At 51.2% G+C, this 18,172-nt stretch overlaps 1 protein-coding gene across 2 annotated transcripts in view; it reads right to left on the bottom strand.

Annotated features, from left to right (window-relative positions):
• CAD (carbamoyl-phosphate synthetase 2, aspartate transcarbamylase, and dihydroorotase) overlaps positions 1 to 18,172 on the bottom strand; it is a 43,707-nt gene that overhangs the window by 11,246 nt on the left and 14,289 nt on the right. For both annotated transcript variants that reach the window (XM_078856659.1, XM_078856660.1), the window contains exons 14-31: positions 17,928 to 18,116; positions 17,111 to 17,235; positions 16,560 to 16,693; positions 15,698 to 15,810; positions 15,191 to 15,435; positions 14,629 to 14,875; positions 14,209 to 14,307; positions 13,302 to 13,526; positions 12,447 to 12,629; positions 10,376 to 10,594; positions 9,926 to 10,090; positions 9,366 to 9,548; positions 8,428 to 8,532; positions 4,460 to 4,702; positions 2,854 to 2,935; positions 1,919 to 2,085; positions 961 to 1,125; positions 168 to 299 (exon numbers count right to left, since the gene is read on the bottom strand). In XM_078856659.1, coding sequence (XP_078712785.1) covers positions 168 to 299; positions 961 to 1,125; positions 1,919 to 2,085; positions 2,854 to 2,935; positions 4,460 to 4,702; positions 8,428 to 8,532; positions 9,366 to 9,548; positions 9,926 to 10,090; positions 10,376 to 10,594; positions 12,447 to 12,629; positions 13,302 to 13,526; positions 14,209 to 14,307; positions 14,629 to 14,875; positions 15,191 to 15,435; positions 15,698 to 15,810; positions 16,560 to 16,693; positions 17,111 to 17,235; positions 17,928 to 18,116 — 3,021 coding nt within the window. The remainder of the gene's footprint in view (positions 1 to 167; positions 300 to 960; positions 1,126 to 1,918; positions 2,086 to 2,853; positions 2,936 to 4,459; positions 4,703 to 8,427; positions 8,533 to 9,365; positions 9,549 to 9,925; positions 10,091 to 10,375; positions 10,595 to 12,446; positions 12,630 to 13,301; positions 13,527 to 14,208; positions 14,308 to 14,628; positions 14,876 to 15,190; positions 15,436 to 15,697; positions 15,811 to 16,559; positions 16,694 to 17,110; positions 17,236 to 17,927; positions 18,117 to 18,172) is intronic.

The following is an 18,172-nucleotide window of genomic DNA, read 5'->3' as shown; positions in this document are numbered from 1 at the left end:
TCATTTCATATCTTATGTATTATCATTAATCCGCAAAACGTTCTATTCACGAGCGTCTTCGGAACGAATCCCTCGCTAATAACGAGGAGCACTTTACAGAAAAAAACAAAAAAATTACAACAATGACGACGACCAAATACGGCCCCCCAGGCCTCCCGACTGCGCACCTCTTCCTTGCGGGCGACGTGGCACACGTGCACCGAACGCTTGTGCAGCTGCGCCACCATGAGCACCGCCGCCACCGTCTGCCTCTCGGCGTGCACCGCGATCACGCGGTCGCGCGGCCAGCTCTTGAAGTGCTGCACCACGGCACGCGGAGACGCACACAAACAACCGTGGCGGACACGCGCTCGTTGCGATGCGTGCAAGTTCGATCAATTAGTTATACCCAGGCAACACCCGGAAATATTTAGCAGAATCGCACTCGCTCGAGTACAAATGCTCAATCATATACCTGCACGCACACAATCATTCTGAGGCACACACTAGACAATACACCTGCACAAACATCGACACAAAGGTATGGACCACTCATAATGACCAAAATAAAACAAAGCGAAGACAAAGGTCCCCCCCATATAGCGCCCTTTTAACAAACTGTTGGGGCAAGTCCTGAAGGCCGGCAACACAGCACACCATGGGGTGGGTGGCAGACACCATGCCTGGTCACTTTTGTCTCTCCAGCGCCGTTTACACACTGCACCAGGTACTCGTTCAAGTCGACCAAGGGGAGGCCAATGACCGGTTCAAATATTTACCACTTATTGGTCGTGGGAGAGTATCGAACCTCGGAATCGCTGGATTCGTAGTGCATACCACCAGAACCACTACACAACCATTCCCCACCTAAACCGCACACACACAATCATAACTCCACATACATACTCAACAACGCACACGCGAAAGCACTCCTCCCCGACCGATTGTATCGACGCCATCGTGTGAAAGCAGCAGCCTCACCTGCATCCAGTGCGCCATGTTGTTGAGCCGCAGGGCGGAGTACGTCTCGTTGAGGTACATCTTAAGGCCGGCGGTGGCGCCGCTCAGATCGCGCACGGACGCCGCGTTCTCCACAGAGGCGCCGGCGAACAGCGCATAGTCGCAGCGAGCGCCGGCGCGAGCCGCCTGCGATGCCGCGATAAAACAATCGATATCACCAAGTCAATCATTCGTTCGTTCGTTGTTCGTTTCATGATCATTATACAAACTTCGAGGAACCGATGACGATCATTCGTGGGCACAAGCCCGCACACTGTCAGTAACGGTGCAACCATCATCAGCTATGCGCGGCTCCTCGAGAAGGCTACACCGGAGCAGATGATCGAGGCTTCGTCTCCTCTTTGCCAGACGCAGTTCGCGTTCCGAGTCTGTGCTCGTCATCAATAATAACAACGGTGATCGTGGTAGTCGTGGTGGGGCATCTGACAACTCACTCGAGAAACGATTGTTTTTTTGTCTACCGCCTCCTTTGTATTGCATCTCGATTGTGCCATGTTGCTTGTAAATCTTGTTGATAAACTCAACTATAACATCAGCATGTGATTGGCATACCTTTACAAATAATTGTAGCAAGACATGAGCCTAGCAGACCCATGCCAGACCAGTCCGGCAGGATTTCCACACTTGTATGACTGCCTCCATGGTGTCAAACGTGTGTGTGTGCACGCAAGCGTGTGTCTGTATATGCGAGTATTGATGTTTTTACGTTGATCATGTGCACTACAGACACGCCAGCGACAAAACAGACCCTGGCGCATGGTTGGATATTCTTATTCGTGCTGCAGCCGCCCCCTTTTCTCCTGGGTCAGGCTGGGAGTGCATGGGGCGAAGTGCTCAATCAATCCCCCACCTCCCACCCCGTTGGTCAAATGGGCTCTTAGCCGATTGTAGCTCAAGGTTGACGGTCTAACCGACCCACCTTCTGCACGACGGCGAGCGAGTCGAGGTCGGTGACCGCGGGGTTTGTGTTGGGCATGGCGCACACGAGCGTCACGCCACCGGCCAGCGCCGCCGCCGTGCCCGAGCAGAAGTCCTCCTTATGCTCGCCGCCCGGCTCCCGCAGATGCACGTGCACGTCCATGAGGCCTGGTCGGAGGGGGCGAGGAGCAGCAGCAACAACGTGGCGCAGCGAACATGGCAGCATGCGATTGATAGAACGAAGTCTTAACACTACCTCAAAATGTGACCACATTTCCGGACGCCATCACTTCTGTCATGGCCAACAGGTCCTCTCCGTGACAGAAGTGACCGGAGCGTGCTAACATTAGAAACGCGGCAGTACCAGGTCGGAAACATGTCCTACAGTGTCCGATTAGTGCAACCAAGATGCTCGCGGTGACGGACAATCATCGTTTGCGGGCCGTTTAGAGAAGTGTTAGGACTCGTGTGGCCGTGAGCCATGTCGAATTAAGTCAAGGGCTGTGTCTGGCCCGTGGGTCGTAGGTTTTCCCTTCGCTGGTGTGAAGATGGATCCGAGCCATATCCTATGAAGGAGGCCCGTGCAGGACGCTACTGGTCAATTGGAAGCAGTCGCCCTTCAACAACAACGGATGGCATAGTAGCGATGCTTAGAATAACGAGCAGAGCGCCGGGTAGCTAAAATACAGGAAAAGTTGGCACAGAAGGGGGCAAAGCTGGTGCATCTGCCAGTCATCTCAAACAGTCAACCCATGGCATCTGGGTCTGTCCTGTGACCTCCTGTCAGCGAGCCTTCGACACTTCACGTGGCCTCAAAGTGCACCTGGCCTGGCATAGGCGCCATGGTGACGTCATCGTCAAAGTGGCAAATGGCGGCTGTTGGTATTGCCAGCCGGAGGGGGGAAGGAGTTGGCAGGACGCGAGCGGGGGCGGCACCTGGGAGCCTGACGATCCTCTGTGCGGTCATGCTGTCCACGTGCGTCTTGACCCGGGGGGCTCCGCCAATCAGACGCAGCGCCTGGGAGGGGTCAGGGGTTACAAGCAGGAAGCCGCGGTTAGCCGGCAGCGGCGCTTCTCCTCCAAGTGGTGCATGTAGGTGTCCCCGTGTGCTCCGGGTTCCCACCATGTACAGCGTTATTTCACAGCAGGTAGGTAACAATTGACCGATTCAGTAATTAAAGTAAATTAATATGCTCATGTTGCATGCATTAAATTGCACATTTAAATTAGTTTCATTACTTGATGTACTCAAATTGCATGTGGTGTGGAGGCAGCGTTCGTTAATGTGTTGAGCTATGATTGCAAGAGACCGATTTTGATTTTCAGTCATGGCTAACATCAGTGGCAAACGATATCTGAACTGGTCCTGCCTGTGCCACCCTCCCCGCCCCCCTACTCCCCACACCGACTAATCCACACTTACCAGCGTGGCCCACGTGATCCCGTCAACCCCCAGCGTCATCCAATCTCATCATCATCATCAGCTTACCTTTCGATTTAAAGCTTTCGTGACTGCAGGGATTCATCTTCTTGGTTCTTTCGGTAAAGTCACGTAGAAGGGAAGTAATAAAATAATAAAAATAAAACATAATAAAATAAAATAATTCTCACGACGTTTCGGCTACAACGCAAGCAGCCGTCTTCAGGTGAAAGTAATATACTATATATTACTTTGTACATTGTATATACATAGTATCGTAATTGTATAGTAAACATATAGCAGTGTGATACACATTAGGGTGGGTAGAATAATACATAGTGTTATATTAAAATGTATAAGGTATAGGGTGGTTTATAGCAAGACAGTATATAATTTAATGTTGGGTTTATCTATGGCAGTACGGTGTATGCTCGTGTGATGTAAGAAAATAAAGTTTAGATGGAAGCATATTATATAATTTTTACGACGTAGAATTGTAATGTATTACTTGCTGTTAGTAACTCAGCTTATTGTAGAGTATAGTAAATATACTGATGGTGCTATGCAGTTTATACTTTAGTTTTTTATGTAGTTTATACTTTAGTTTTCTACGTGGTTGTTTAGTAACTGCAGCTACATACTATTAACATTCCTTTCCTTTGTTAATGCTACTCCCTGCACCCTCCCTTGGTGCTGCTGATCCTGCATAATGCATGGGCATAATATGACTTTGAAACCCCCCCCGCCCACCTCCTACGCATTTCCCATGAATATGCTAAATTCCTCTTGATATGCACATTCTTTTGTTAAGGCTCTCTTCTTCTTCCACCTCCAACTCAGCTTATATATAAGCTCCTAGCTTGGCAGTGTCTCATTCTTCACCTGAAGACGGCTGCTTGCGTTGTAGCCGAAACGTCGTGAGAATTATTTTATTTTATTATGTTTTATTTTTATTATTTTATTACTTCCCTTCTACGTGACTTTACCGAAAGAACCAAGAAGATCATCTTACCTACCGACATCATCGCTGTCACGATCAACATCAGCGCCTTGAGTGGAAGGCGCCTTACAAATAAAGCAAAATTATTATCATTATCGTCGTCGTCGTCGTCGTCGTCTCACCTCGACGAACAGCTTGGTGCACTTGATGTCGGTGATGAGTGGCACGGAGTAGTCCACGGCCATGCGGCGCGTGCGGTACCCGCGCGTCACGAACGACGAGAGGCGACGCCCACCGGCGTTGCGCATGGGGAGGTTGATGACGAGGTGGAAGTGATTCTCGGCCAGGTAGTCTAGGATCGAACGCTGCTTCTCCCCGCAATCGCCACCCTCTGCGTCCTCAAAGTGCCAGTCCACGGCGCGCACCTGCATGGCGGATGTGACCAGGAGAATGAGGTTATTCCAACAGGAGGTGAACGGGATGGCTCGGAGTGGTGTGGGCGGGGGAAGGGGGTCGGAGACAGAGCCAGTGCCACCGAGATCTTGGGTTCAAATTCAGCTTTCAGTGTCGATGTAGGAGGGCAAGTGTCTGTGGGGAGCGTTGGCGCAGCGGTTGGCATGCTGCGCTACGAATCCCGGCGACCAGAGTTCGATTCCCGGTCACGACGAATAATATTTGAACCGGTCTTGGGCCTCCACCCTAGGTTGAATCCGCCTTAAATGAGTAACTACTATGGTGTGCGAGCATCAGTGCTGGGAAGACAAAGGCAGCCTGGCATGGTGTTGGCCACCCACCCCCCCTAGTGTGCCGTGTCAGCCCTCATAGTTGCTGGCTCACGGCACTTGCTCCAATAGGCAACAGGGTGGCGAGATGTTTACTGCCTCGTCTGGTATACAGGAGGTTGTGGCTTTAATCCTGACACTGACGCCTGCTGTATATTTGGAGTTTGCATGTTCTCCCCGTGGTGGAGTGAATTTTTACTCTGGGTCCTCCAGTTTTTCCCCTCCACATTTAGAATCAACATGCGTTTAGAACATTTGGCTGCTAGAAATTTCCACGTGATAAGCCACTTCGTTGAGCTATCATTTGTGATCACCAGGTCACTTCTGAAAAATAACTATAGAGCTTGGTGGGCCTTACCTGGCAAAATTAAAATAGATTACAGGAAAGGCTACACGGGGGATGTTTGTCTTTGTTCATGTAGACGTGTGGGCATGAGAGCACCACTGAAATCCGGTGTTCAAATACAGGTTTCAGGGGCTGTGTAGGGTGGGAGAGCGCCTGTGTGTCCATGCGTCCATGTGAATGTGTGTGTATGCAGGAGTTTCTAAGTCAAAGAGTATCTGTGCCTCACATTTTTTTCATGAGAGCTTCCAAATTCCTGATCCGATTGTCAATAAAACACACTGCACAACTCCCAATAACGATACCCAGATGTGTAGTTTTGGGCCAAACTGACAATGAAATACTTTTAAAAAGTATTAATTTAAAAAATGTTATGCTGTGTGAGAGTCGAATTAGGGTGGCGTGCTTGAGACCGAGCATTGTGGAAGCCAGCACAGCTGCCCGACACAGGAGTCCCGGTTAATTTCCACGAGTTCTGTGCACACATTTCACCCCTCCCCCACCCAACAAATCAAATCTCCCAAGGCAGTAATAATCAACCTCAGTCCGAAACCCCAAACAATCTTTTCTAACCATATACAAAAGTAAGTTATGGCACCCTGCAAGCACCTGATGGTTGGCTATCACAGCCATAATAAAGTGGGGATTGCTAGGACTAGAGTTTCACAAGTACAAATAATAGAGGCTCCCTTAATGCACTGGCTTTGGAAGCTTTCTTTGCCTTCTCGGCAGGCAGCTATTGTATGTACTGTACGCAGAATTTATTTCGCAACATACATAGCCCAACCGTGCTAATCGGAGGTATGAATTATAATAATAAATAGAGAGACGCATTTTTTAAAATAAAAACAGCACAGGGTGTGCGTTTACAGTTTGTGCTCTTACAACACTGTGAAGAACGGTCCTAGTATCCAAAAGAAACACAGGCAACTTCATAAACGATTCAAATCACATTGTAACCGACGACAACAGTGCGCGTGCGGGGGAAAAAAACACTCACACTGCCGCAGCCAAAGCAGCTCCGCTCCTCCCATGAACGCACACGCCCTGTGTGTGGGATGTCTGCATCCGTGCGCCAATAGGCCACCCCGGGTTTTATATCTTCCCGAGGTCACATGAACTCATTGCTGGCAGCTGCCGACAATCATAAATGAAAACGTGTTCCAACATAACTTTTGGGCGGAGCACCTGATGTTATAATCAGCAGGACAGGTTGATCCTAATTAACGGCAGATTGCCCTGCATTTGCTAATTCAGCAGCTGCAGTGATTGTTAATTTGGTTTCTGTCACGTTGAACTTGTTGGGAAGAAAATAAACCTGTTTTGCTTGTTTTTCCCTTCTCCATATGTTTTTCGCAAACACGTCGAGGCGAAGTGCGTATGGTTTAGGATTGTGGCCATGCACGATTCAATTGGGAGGTTGGCGAGATTATAGGTGTGTTTGTGTGTATGTTGCGGGTGTATGTTTGGGTAGTGATAGTGCAATGTCTTCTTCTTGGTTCTTTCGGTAAAGTCACGTAGAAGGGAAGTAATAAAATAATAAAAATAAAACACAATAAAATAAAATAATTCTCACGACGTTTCGGCTACAACGCAAGCAGCCGTCTTCAGGTGAAGAATGAGACACTACCAAGCTAGGAGCTTATATATAAGCTGGGTTGGAGGTGGAAGAGCGCCTTAACAAAAAGAATGTGCATATGAAGAGGAATTTAGCATATTCATGGGAAATGCGTGGGAGGTGGGCGGGGGGGTTTCAAAGTCATATTATGCCCATGCATTATGCAGGATCAGCAGCACCAAGGGGGGGTGCAGGGAGTAGCATTAACAAAGGAAAGGAATGTTAATGATATGTAGCTGCAGTTACTAAACAACCACGTAGAAAACTAAAGTATAAACTACATAAAAAACTAAAGTATAAACTGCATAGCACCATACTCTACAATAAGCTGAGTTACTAACAGCAAGTAATACATTACAATTCTACGTCGTAAAAATTATATAATATGCTTCCATCTAAACTTTATTCTCTTACATCACACGAGCATATACCGTACTATATACTGCCATAGATAAACCCAACATTAAATTATATACTGTATTGCTATAAACCACCCTATACCATATACATTTTAATATAACACTATGTATTATTCTACCCACCCTAATGTGTATCGAAATGGTTTATTACGTCCTTCCAATGATTGCTAAGCCAGAATCCATCTTCTCGGTTAAAATTGTCTCTGTGTTTGTATATGTGGATCGCCTCATGAACGAATCTCTCATGATAGCCAGATGGCTTGCAGAGAACCTCTGTCTTGGAGAAGTCAATGTCATGTGAGCCCACTGAGTTGTAACAGTGATCTGCCACGGCAGAGGTGTTTGTCCTACCGTGTTTCAGGTCAGCTTTATGTTCACGGATGCGGTCTGAGACATGTCGTTTGGTTTCCCCAATGTAGTGCAATGGTTCCGCAACCCGAGTTCGATTCCCGCTTATGGCCAACACCAGTGGCGATTATCTTAATCGGTCTTGGGCTTCCCCTAGGTCGACTCAGCCTTAAATGAGTACCTGTTGCGTTGTGCAAATGTTGCTACTCGGGAGACAAAGGCTGTGCTGGCCACCCCACCCCCCGCACGTGCTGTGCTGGCCTTCATCGGTGCTTGCTAATAGCACTCACTTGCCCCAACAGTCTGTGCTGGCTATACAGGATATCGTTGTCTTGGGTTGGTGTGTGGGGAGTGTTTACGGGTCTGTCTGTTGGTTGACCTGGGTTAGTGCACATGTTGGTGTATGGGCTTCTATCCGACTCGGCTGGTGTTGGTGTATGTGGCCTCAGTGCCTTTAGCCTGGCACAATCTCTGTAGTGATGTCACGCCACTGTGCAGTGAATGGCCGGTCGTGGTGGTGCGTGTTGCCATGTATTGGTGTATGGATTGCCGTGTGTTTGTATGGATTGCCGTGTATGTGTTTACGCGTGTATTGCCTGCTGTGCGTTAGTGCGCGAGTATGCCGCGGCGTGGCACCCACCTTGATGCCGTGCTCCGTGTAGAAGTCGGCGGTGCCCAGGCTGGCGTACAACTGGAACCCGAGTTTCTCCAGGGTGCGCACCGTGGGGAGGAGCTCGCTTTTGTTCTACAGGTGCAAGGCAGCAGGGGATGGATGCGGCAGGTGAGCCAAGTCGGTGGCGGAAATCAAAGAAATCGGACATTTATTCATAACGACAATGTGCTTCCATGACACGAGGCAGGCCTCTTCACCTGGCTGAACAATATATTGAAGGTGAAATGTAATGGACTTGTAAGAACTTGATAACGATGCGAATCAAAATCAAATTTTCAGTGGCATCTTTACTTGTTGTTCTGGTTGTAACTATTCATGTAACTATTCACCCATGGGCAGAGTTTGTGGGGGGGGGGGGGGGAGCAATGCCCCTCCCAAACTGGACACATTTATTAAAACACATTCAGGAGACAAAGTGAACCCCTGCCCCCCCCCCCCCAAATAAGTCAAACTCCACCTATGTATTCATCCCTTGTGATGCAATGAATAGTCTTGAAATTGACCGAAGAACGAATGCATCCTTTGTTTTTACCGTTGTAATAACGTTGTGACTGCCAGTGGCTGGAGGGGGGGTCATGTGAGCCCATTGCATACGTTTACACGAATCGAAACAGAGGCATCTTTAAGCGCTTACTTGTTTACTCGACTGACATTTTTCACCATTTATATTCACAGGCTAAGCAGGGGCACTTTCTTGCCTGTATTCCCAGCCAGGCTCGTGGGGCTGAGCATTCAGGCACGAGGGCAGGGGGGGGGAGGTCAGGGGTCAAACCTCGGGCCTTCCATCCTACGCTACTCGATTAACAGCGACAGTAGAAGATGAGCCCTCAACGGTCACAAAGTCCAGGGGAATTGAAGAAGAAGCAGAAGAAGAGGAGCAGCCTTCGCGCGCGTGCGTGACAAACCTTGTAGCTGCCGATTGAGAGCAAGATATTCTCCTTTGGGATGCGGAAGCCGGTGCTCAGCATGGCTTTGAGGTAGGCCTCGTAGCGGTTCTCCCCGAAGCAGGCCACCTCACCCGTGCTTGTCATCTCCACGCCCAGCATGACGTCGGCACCCGCCAGCCGCGAAAATGAGAACTGCGGCACCTGGCAGAGAATGGTTACACGACGACAATGGCGGTGAAGATTTACCCAATAGGAGAGAGCGCATTGTCTTGTCGGGAAAAAACTATAGTGCGGTACTATATACGCCGGTTTATGGTCGGGGATGCATTTCATGAAAGGTGCGATGACGAATGTTGAAACGATGTAAGTCAAAGCGATTTACAAGGGTAGCTGAGAGGAGACGGATACAAGAAAAGGACGGCTGTCAGCGACGTGTGTGGGTTGAGGCGATGCAAATCAGCTCATGGTAGTAATAAAGTGACGACGTATTTGCGAAACGCCGCAAAAGGGGAAGAAGACGTAAATTCGGGTATTATTGTACCATGAAATAATAAGAGGAAATCGCTCGGTGGACGAACCTTGACTCCGACGATGCCGGTGCCCGTCAGCTCCACGGGTTCCACCTTCTCGCCCATTATCACCCGTGTCGCCATGGCAACCAGGTCCACGCCGAGCGTCTTTGAGACGAACGGGAAGGAGCGCGACACGCGCACGTTGCACTCGATCACCTTGAGCAGATTGTCCTGTCGGGCGCGGACAGACGGAGGGAGCAATGGCATCATCGCGAGCGTTTGGTTAGCAGGTTGTCGTCATCACCTTGATTATATATCGTCATCAGCCATGACCTGTATGTATTTTAAAATTCTTTCGCGCCGGATGTAGCCAACCGTGCTAATCGGGAGGTGAAAGCTTCCACGATCTGTCGCCATCTCCCAGGGTCTCGAAAGGGTTAGTCAATTGGCTTGGCAATTCGTTGCGGAGTAAAATGGTTATGGGGTTGGAGTTCGGGGTCAGGGCTCGGCTCTTGCCTTGGCGATGAGCTGCAGGTTGAAGGGGCCCGTGACCTGCAGCTCGCGGCCGATGGCCACCACGATGGCCTGGATGCGCTGCATGGTCTGGTGGTTGATGTCCTGGGCGGGCGATACGAGGGTCGCGTCGCCCGAGTGGACGCCGGCGTTCTCCACGTGCTCCGACACGGCCATGGCCACCACCTCGCCGTCGCACGCCACCGCGTCCACGTCCATTTCCTTCGCTCACCGCGATGATAAACAGTCACTTACGGCTCCTTCGTGGGATCCGCTGCTGGATCAACGCTTCTTAAGTGCCATAGCTCATCATGTTGGTGGGTTAAGAGTTGGTTCAGGCATCGCTCGCCACCGAATGGTTAGCTGTCGCGGTTACCGCACCCAGGTTGCTGGGTGCGGCACCCAGGTTGCTGGGTGCGGTAACCGCCGTGCCGCCACTCGTCATAGACACGTGCCGGCTCCCGCAGCGCAGTGTGCTGACCACTACATGCACAACACAGTGAGCAAAGACAAAGACGCCCCGTAGAGCCTTAGACTGTTGAGGCGAGTGCTGTTCGCGAGCACCTATGAAGGCCAGAACGGCACATGAAGAGGTGGGGGGTCAGCAGCACGCCTGGCCACCTTAGTCTCCCTGGCGATGATGTTTACACACCGTACTAGGGATTCATTTCAGGTCGAGTTGACCTGGGGAGGCCCAGGACCGGTTCAAATATTCATCACCGATGTTGGCCACGAGCGGGAATCGAACACAAATCGTTGGGTTCATAGCGCAGTGCTTCAACTCGCTATACTACCACTGGATACATATACACAACGCATTAATAGGCATGCACACCAACATGCCTTCAATAACAAAGATCCCCTGTATAACCTTAACAGACGCTGGGGGTAAGTGCTGTTCAACACACACACGCACAGGCTCCGACACGTGCCACCCTCTCGCCCCTGCACTGTTGTACTCCATTGCATCTGCGTTCATATTCTGCACACGTGCGCATTTACGCAAACACGTGAACACACAGGTATGCATGCACACGTGTGCGTCCCAACACACATGCATATATTATTGCAAACGCACATTGTGTACGCTACATGCATACGTGAGAAAAAAAAAGAGGCAATTGAAGGGACCTCAGAAGTAGTTGTGATGTCGCCTTCCCGAGGACGTTCTCTAACACGGGGTGTGATGTTACTCCACTTTCTGCGAGCGTCCCGTGACAACATGGCATCCACAGCACAATTGAAGCAGAATTGGGGGAAAGAAAACAAAAACTAAAATATGTTTTAAATAATAAAATAACTATCCTCCACATAGCCTTACACATTGTAAAAAGTTAAAGAGCTTTTCACAGGCATTTCTCAAGGCCGGCATGGAGCACGAGGGGGCGATGTGGCAAGAACCATCAAGGCCGCCTTTGTCTCCCCAGTGCCAATGTTAACACAGGAAACCAAGTACTCGTTTAAGGAAATCTGCGATTCCATCTGTGGGAGGCCCACTCATGTTTCCTTGGCTGAAAATCCCAATCGTGTCGCTGGAAGGCACAATCACTCTCATGCGAGAGATTCAACAATGAATTAATCTTTATGAGCATAACGGGTTTTTATGCTATTAGGGACTTGCCCGATTAAAAACCTGGCCAAACTACCCCCTTACTCCGAAGTCTAAAATGAGAGGCAGAGAGGCCTGGGGATGACAGCAGGTGGGGGGGGGTACCTCCGCCCCGCCCCTCCCCTTTCCTATTTTTCCTTTCATCAGTTGAGTGGATGAGAGGTTGTAACCCCACCTCATAAAGCCGCACGTATGTTATATGATTTGCAGTGTCCCTTTTTCACCCCCTCCCCACACCTGATCTACCCCTAAAATGTTGGTTACGGTTTCCCCTCCCCCCCCTGCCCATGAGCACAAACTCCCACTCTCCCCCCGTCGGAGGACCCCCCCCCCCTCAAGGTGTGCACTGAGCATGTTGTACCCCCCCCCACCCCAATTCCTCGACTCGTGCAAGAGCTGGAAAGCTCCCCTTTCCCCTCGCAGTTTTTGGTCGGCCCCGGGGCATCGCTCGAAGCCCTCACGCACCTTGGCCTCCAGGATGAATTTCGAGATGACGACGGGGTACTCCTTTGACACGGCGACGGCGCTGTTCAGGAACGCCTCCAGGTCGTTGGCGGAGAGCGCCACGTTCATGGCAGCGCCGCTCAGCACGTAGGACGGGCGCACAAGGCACGGGTAGCCCACGTTGGCGCAAAACTCCTTGGCGGACTGGCGGGCACGTCAACGCGGACAACCGGGAGAAGCGTGGGCAAGCGGAAAGGTGAAGGACAGTGTTATTTACACGTCGGATTGAGTACACAACAAAGACACTCATTCTTACATGTCTACTACTCATTACATGGTCAATTGGACACACAATGAATTTCATAATAAACCTCACACTCGCACGCACGCTAAAGACAAAGAACCCCTCCCCCGTGTAGCTGTGCAGATTGTTGAGGATGTTAGCAAGCACCTATTCAGGGTGGCATGGCGCCTGAAGAAGTGTTGTGGTCAGCACCATGACCAGCAACCGGTCTCTCCAGCCACACATGTACACACTAGACCCACAAAACAAAGATCCCCATAGTCCTTAACAGATTGTTGGAGAAAATGCTGTTAGAAATCACCTGTACAAGTGATGATACACAAGGTGGCAAAGCACCATGCCCATCTGCCTTCATCTCCCCACAGTGCTGATTTTTACACACTGAACCCAGTGCTCATTTACAGTCGAGTTGACCTACGAATGGCCCAGGACCGGTTCAGATAGCTGCGAACGGGATTCGAACTTGGGTCGCTGGGTTCGGAATTCACTACGCCAACGACTGCGCCCACCCCTCGGCACTAACACAGACAAACACACGCACAAGCACGCACACACGCACGCCCCTTCAGCACCTTCAGGTCGGACAGCTCCTTCCAGAGCGGCTGGCTGATGCCGATGGAGTCGAGCATTCGCGAGAACTTGAATCGGTTCTCGGCGCCGTCGATGAACTCGGGCGAAGTGCCCAGGATGCGGCACTTCTGCCGGTGCAGCGCCATCGCGATGTTGTTGGGCAGCTGCCCGCCCATGCACAGGATCACGCCCTCCGGGTTCTCCAGCTCGTAGATGTCCATCACGGTCTGGTGCCATGGGCAGTGCGGGACAGGTCACAGTCAAGAGGTCGACAGGACCAAGTGTTGATGTTGCACATTGATGCTGCTAATCCTGCATAATGCACGGGCATAAGTGGTACTAATCACATACCTGCATTTCCCATAAATATGCAAAATTCCTCTTGACATGCAAATTATTTTGTCAAGGCGCTTTCCCCCCCTTCCAACCCAGCTTAAATATATGCTCCAAGCATGGTGCTGTTTCATTCAGACGCTGTCGCCCCGACAGACGTGGTTTTCACCTGAGGACCGGCTGCTTGCGTTGTCGCCGAAACGTCGTGAAAATTATTTTGTTTTATTTGTATTATTTTATTACTTCCCTTCTACGTGACTTTACCGAAAGAACCAAAAACATGAAGTTGCACATTATCATCGCTTTCTTCCTTATGCCAGAACCCGCAGCGCTTGCTGGGTGTGTCTGGCAGTCCTGGAAGTTCTAGGAGACCAGAAGTATGGCAGTCAAAGTTCCTGGTCTCCAAGAACTGCTCCGACAGTCTTATCGTCACCACCATCATATGGTAGGTCTTCCCCTTGGTCGCAAACCTCTGGGGTGACATTGCATGGCTATGTACAGTGCGAAAGATGTTCAACATACATACACACAGGTGAGAGATCGGGGGGGGGGGGGGGGGCGAGGGAAAAGTCTCACTTCAAAGGAGATCTCTTCGAAGTAGAGTCGGTCGCACATATCATAGTCCGTGCTCACAGTCTCTGGGTTGCAGTTCACCATGATGGTTTTGTAGCCGAGCTGTTAAATCGGCCACGGGCAGAGAGACAAGGACAACGTCACGAGGTCGTCGCGGACAACGCAATGGAGAGTGCCACCCAGAACACCCCACCAACGCTTTCCCTCCTTTAGTTGCGACGTCGACGCCCGACCGCCAAAAAAACCCTTACCTTGTAATTCAAACTAAACAATAATTGCCGCTAGTAATTCAAGGGCTAACACTTCAATCAGGTTAGACAGCGATGAGAAAAGGCTACTGACGAACATGCTGCAGAACGCTGTGTATGTCAAACACCAGCAACTAAATAGCCGTAGGCCGTCGTCCCCCTAGCTCCGCCGGACCTTGCGCAACTCGGTGATGCAGCCCACGGCGCACCAGTCGAACTCCACGCTGCTGCCGATGCGGTAGACGCCGGAGCCGAGCACGAGCACGTGGTCGGCGGGGAAGGAAATGTCGTGCTCGATGCCACCGTACGTCAGATACAGGTAGTTGGTCTGCGCCGGCCACTCCCCCGCCACCGTGTCCACGCGCTTCACCCACGGCAAAACCTGCAGCTCCTTCCGCAGCTGCCGCACCGCCAGCTCCGTGCTGTGGGGGGGGGGTGGTGGCGGCGGCGGCGATGACAACAAATCGAAACGTCCGCACACAGCACTCGGCCACTTATTTAATCACTCGCGCACCCACGTATTCATTCACTCTGAGTTTTAGGTTTAGTTCGTTGGGTTGGCTACGTACGGTGCGAAAGAAGTTCAACATACATACACGCACTTAATCGCTCACGTTTCCATCCAATGACTTGCCAACTGAAATCACTCGCACAGCAATCCGTGCACCCGCTCACTCGCAAATGCAATCAAATCGTTCATGCACTCGCTCACCTCGCCAGCCCACCCACCCGCCCACCTCATGATGGCGCCGGCGATCTGCCGGTCTGAGAATCCGAGCTGTTTGGCACGCAGCAGCAGGCTGCGTGGCAGCGGGCCCTCCTGGTAGGCCTCGAGCGCTTGCCCGAGCACCGTGATTCCGCGCATGCGGTGCAGGAACCAGCTGTCGATGCGCGTCAGCTCGTACAGTCGCTCCACCGAGTAGCCGGCACGCAGGGCCGCCGCCAGCACGAAGATACGCTTATCCGTGGGCGTCTCCAGCTCCTGCGTGGGGGAAACGGTGTTATAGTCTGCCACCTATGTGTGCGAACGTACTGTACAAGCTTCATCGGTGCCTTTCGCCCCGCCTCGCTGCCATGTGACAATAATGATGAGTAAAAGTCAGTTTCCTTTACTTAATCAGGAGATGAAGTAAACCCGTTGAGACGCATGAAACAAACCGAGCTTCTTTTGCAAGGGTGAACCTGGGTCACATCACTGATGGGAGCCGATGACACTGGAGGAGAGGGGGTCCGAGAGGCCTCACCTCGTCGGAGGCAGGTTTGAGCGTGTGGTCGAAGCCGCAGCAGTTCTCGTTGACCATGCGCAGCGCCTTTTGGAACGCCTCCTCGAAGCATCGGCCCACGGCCATCACCTCCCCTGCGGGCGGACAGTGCAGACGGCACTGGCCATTCGTGAAAACGCTCGTGTACACTCACACATTCGTTGTGACTTGTACCATCACCTGGTCATTCATTTAATCACTCACTCACTTCACCTGCTCACTCACTCAGCCATGTGCTCATGCAATCAACAATTAATTGCCTAAACTACTTGCTCCCTCGGTCTACCATCTGCTCACATGTCAGCTTGCTCACCTTGAGAACTTAAATATTCATGCACTCACTCATTCACTCACCCGCCTGCCTATCAACACACACACACACGTGTGCACGTTAAGCTACTGTGAGCACGTATATAATGTCGTCGTTAGCGTGCCGCGCTATGAACCCGTCGACCCAAATTCACTTTCCGCTCAAAGCTAACATCATTGATGAGGATCTGAACTGGTTCTGGGCCTCCCCCTATGTCTCCACAGCCTCAAATTAGTATCAGGTGTGGTATATACACATCAGCACTCGAGATACGAAGGCAGCAGAGCATGGTACTGACCACACCACCCCCGTGTGCAGTGACGGCCTTAATAAGTGCTCGTTAATAGTACTTGTCCAAACAGTCTGTGTGGCTATAACGGGAATCGTCGTCTTTGTGCGAGCATAATAGTTCACTAAAAGTCACTTGCCCAACTAATGTTTAAAAGGCTACGGGGGATTTCTGTCTCTCGTATGAGCGTGTGTATGTGTACACAGGTGTGTGGGTATGGGCCCATGCGTGCGTGTACTGCCCACCGACGCTCTTCATGGAGGATCCGATCTTGGTGCTCACACGCAGGAACTTGCTCAGGTCCCAGCGCGGGACTTTCACCACCACGTAGTCCAGACTCGGCTCAAAGTTCGCCGTAGTCGAGCCGGTCACAGAGTTCCTGGACGCGGCACCAACAAAACAAACAATCTGGAGACGACAGACTAATGATTGCCGTGTCGGAGACACTGGGCCAGCACCACTGAGAGCCTGGGTGGTTCCAATCTGGGCTTCAGTCACCCGTAATTAAGCAAGGTTGTGAACCATAGCGAGTTGACGGCCTCCAGCCTAAACACCAATGACTGCATACAAAATGAAAAAGTCACAGCCCCCAAGATCAAACACTGAACAGCGTGCAAAGCAATATTCGAGCAACGGACATCACATTTCCCAGCTGTAAATGGGCTAAATCGGACTTCATGTAAATAACAGGGTTTTGTAAGATAATGGATAATACCGGGGGAGGGGGGGGGGCCCACTCCTGAATTTTCCGGGATTGAGGACACCGCTGCATTGTTAGGAGTGCAGGGTGACGCACCTGAGCGTCGGCAAGGGGATGCCAAGCGCCAACTTGGCCGCCACGTACGCCAGCGGGTATCCCGTGGCCTTGCTGGCGAGCGCGGAGCTCCTGGACAGACGAGCGTTCACCTCGATGATGTAGTACTGCCGCGGTGGGAGGCAGACGTCGGCAGGTGCGGAAGGAGAGGCGGAAATGACAGGAAGTGTGAAATAAGTGGTTATCGTGCCCGACGCGCAAGTGAAAAGTCACGAGCTCAAGCTTCTATCGGAGGGTTGACTCTGCACCATCATCAAAAAGGGGGGGGGGGGGGGGGGAGGGAGAAATCTACATTGTAGGAAGGCGACAGCAATTGTGCTATTGATATGGAGAGAATGGCCTTCGCAATTGGAATGTGGATTATCCATTGCTAGCTTGGGCTGTCAACAGGAATGAGCGTCACACCATTGATCGGTCGAGCAGGAAGTTTGCGATAAATGGTGGGAAGGAAGTTGTAGTTATTAAGCAGTAGGTTTCAGCACTTACACCAACACAAGTACTTGCTCACATACTCTCAATAATTCATTCAATCACTCAGCCATCCATTCACACACTCGGATACCTACTTGTCGCCGACTCACCCATCCACTCACTCTTATCAACCTATTCACAGATTACTCACCCAATCTCCCACTCATTCACTCACACATACATAAATACACCTCGCTCACTCACTATCACCCAACCACTCCCACACTCACACAACCACCCACCCACACGTTCACTTACCTGCCCATCCACACCCTCAATAACCCAGCTACCCACCCATACACTCACCCACCCATCCGCCCACACCCACCTGCTCGGACTCAGGGTTGAGCGCGTACTGAATGTTGCACTCCCCCACGACGCCCAGGTGGCGGATGACCTTGATGGCGGTGGTGCGCAGCATGTTGTACTCGCGGTTGTTGAGCGTCTGGCTTGGGGCGACGACGATGGACTCGCCCGTGTGGATGCCCAGGGGGTCCACGTTCTCCATGTTGCACACCTTCATGGGTAATGCACGCGCTCACGCAAAATGTCAGAGGTGGCGTTAGGGTCGGG

The sequence above is a fragment of the Lampetra fluviatilis genome, chromosome 5 (genome assembly GCF_964198595.1).
Source record: "Lampetra fluviatilis chromosome 5, kcLamFluv1.1, whole genome shotgun sequence".
Classification (NCBI taxonomy): domain Eukaryota; kingdom Metazoa; phylum Chordata; class Hyperoartia; order Petromyzontiformes; family Petromyzontidae; genus Lampetra; species Lampetra fluviatilis.
This window is presented reverse-complemented; position numbering and strand designations above follow the sequence as displayed.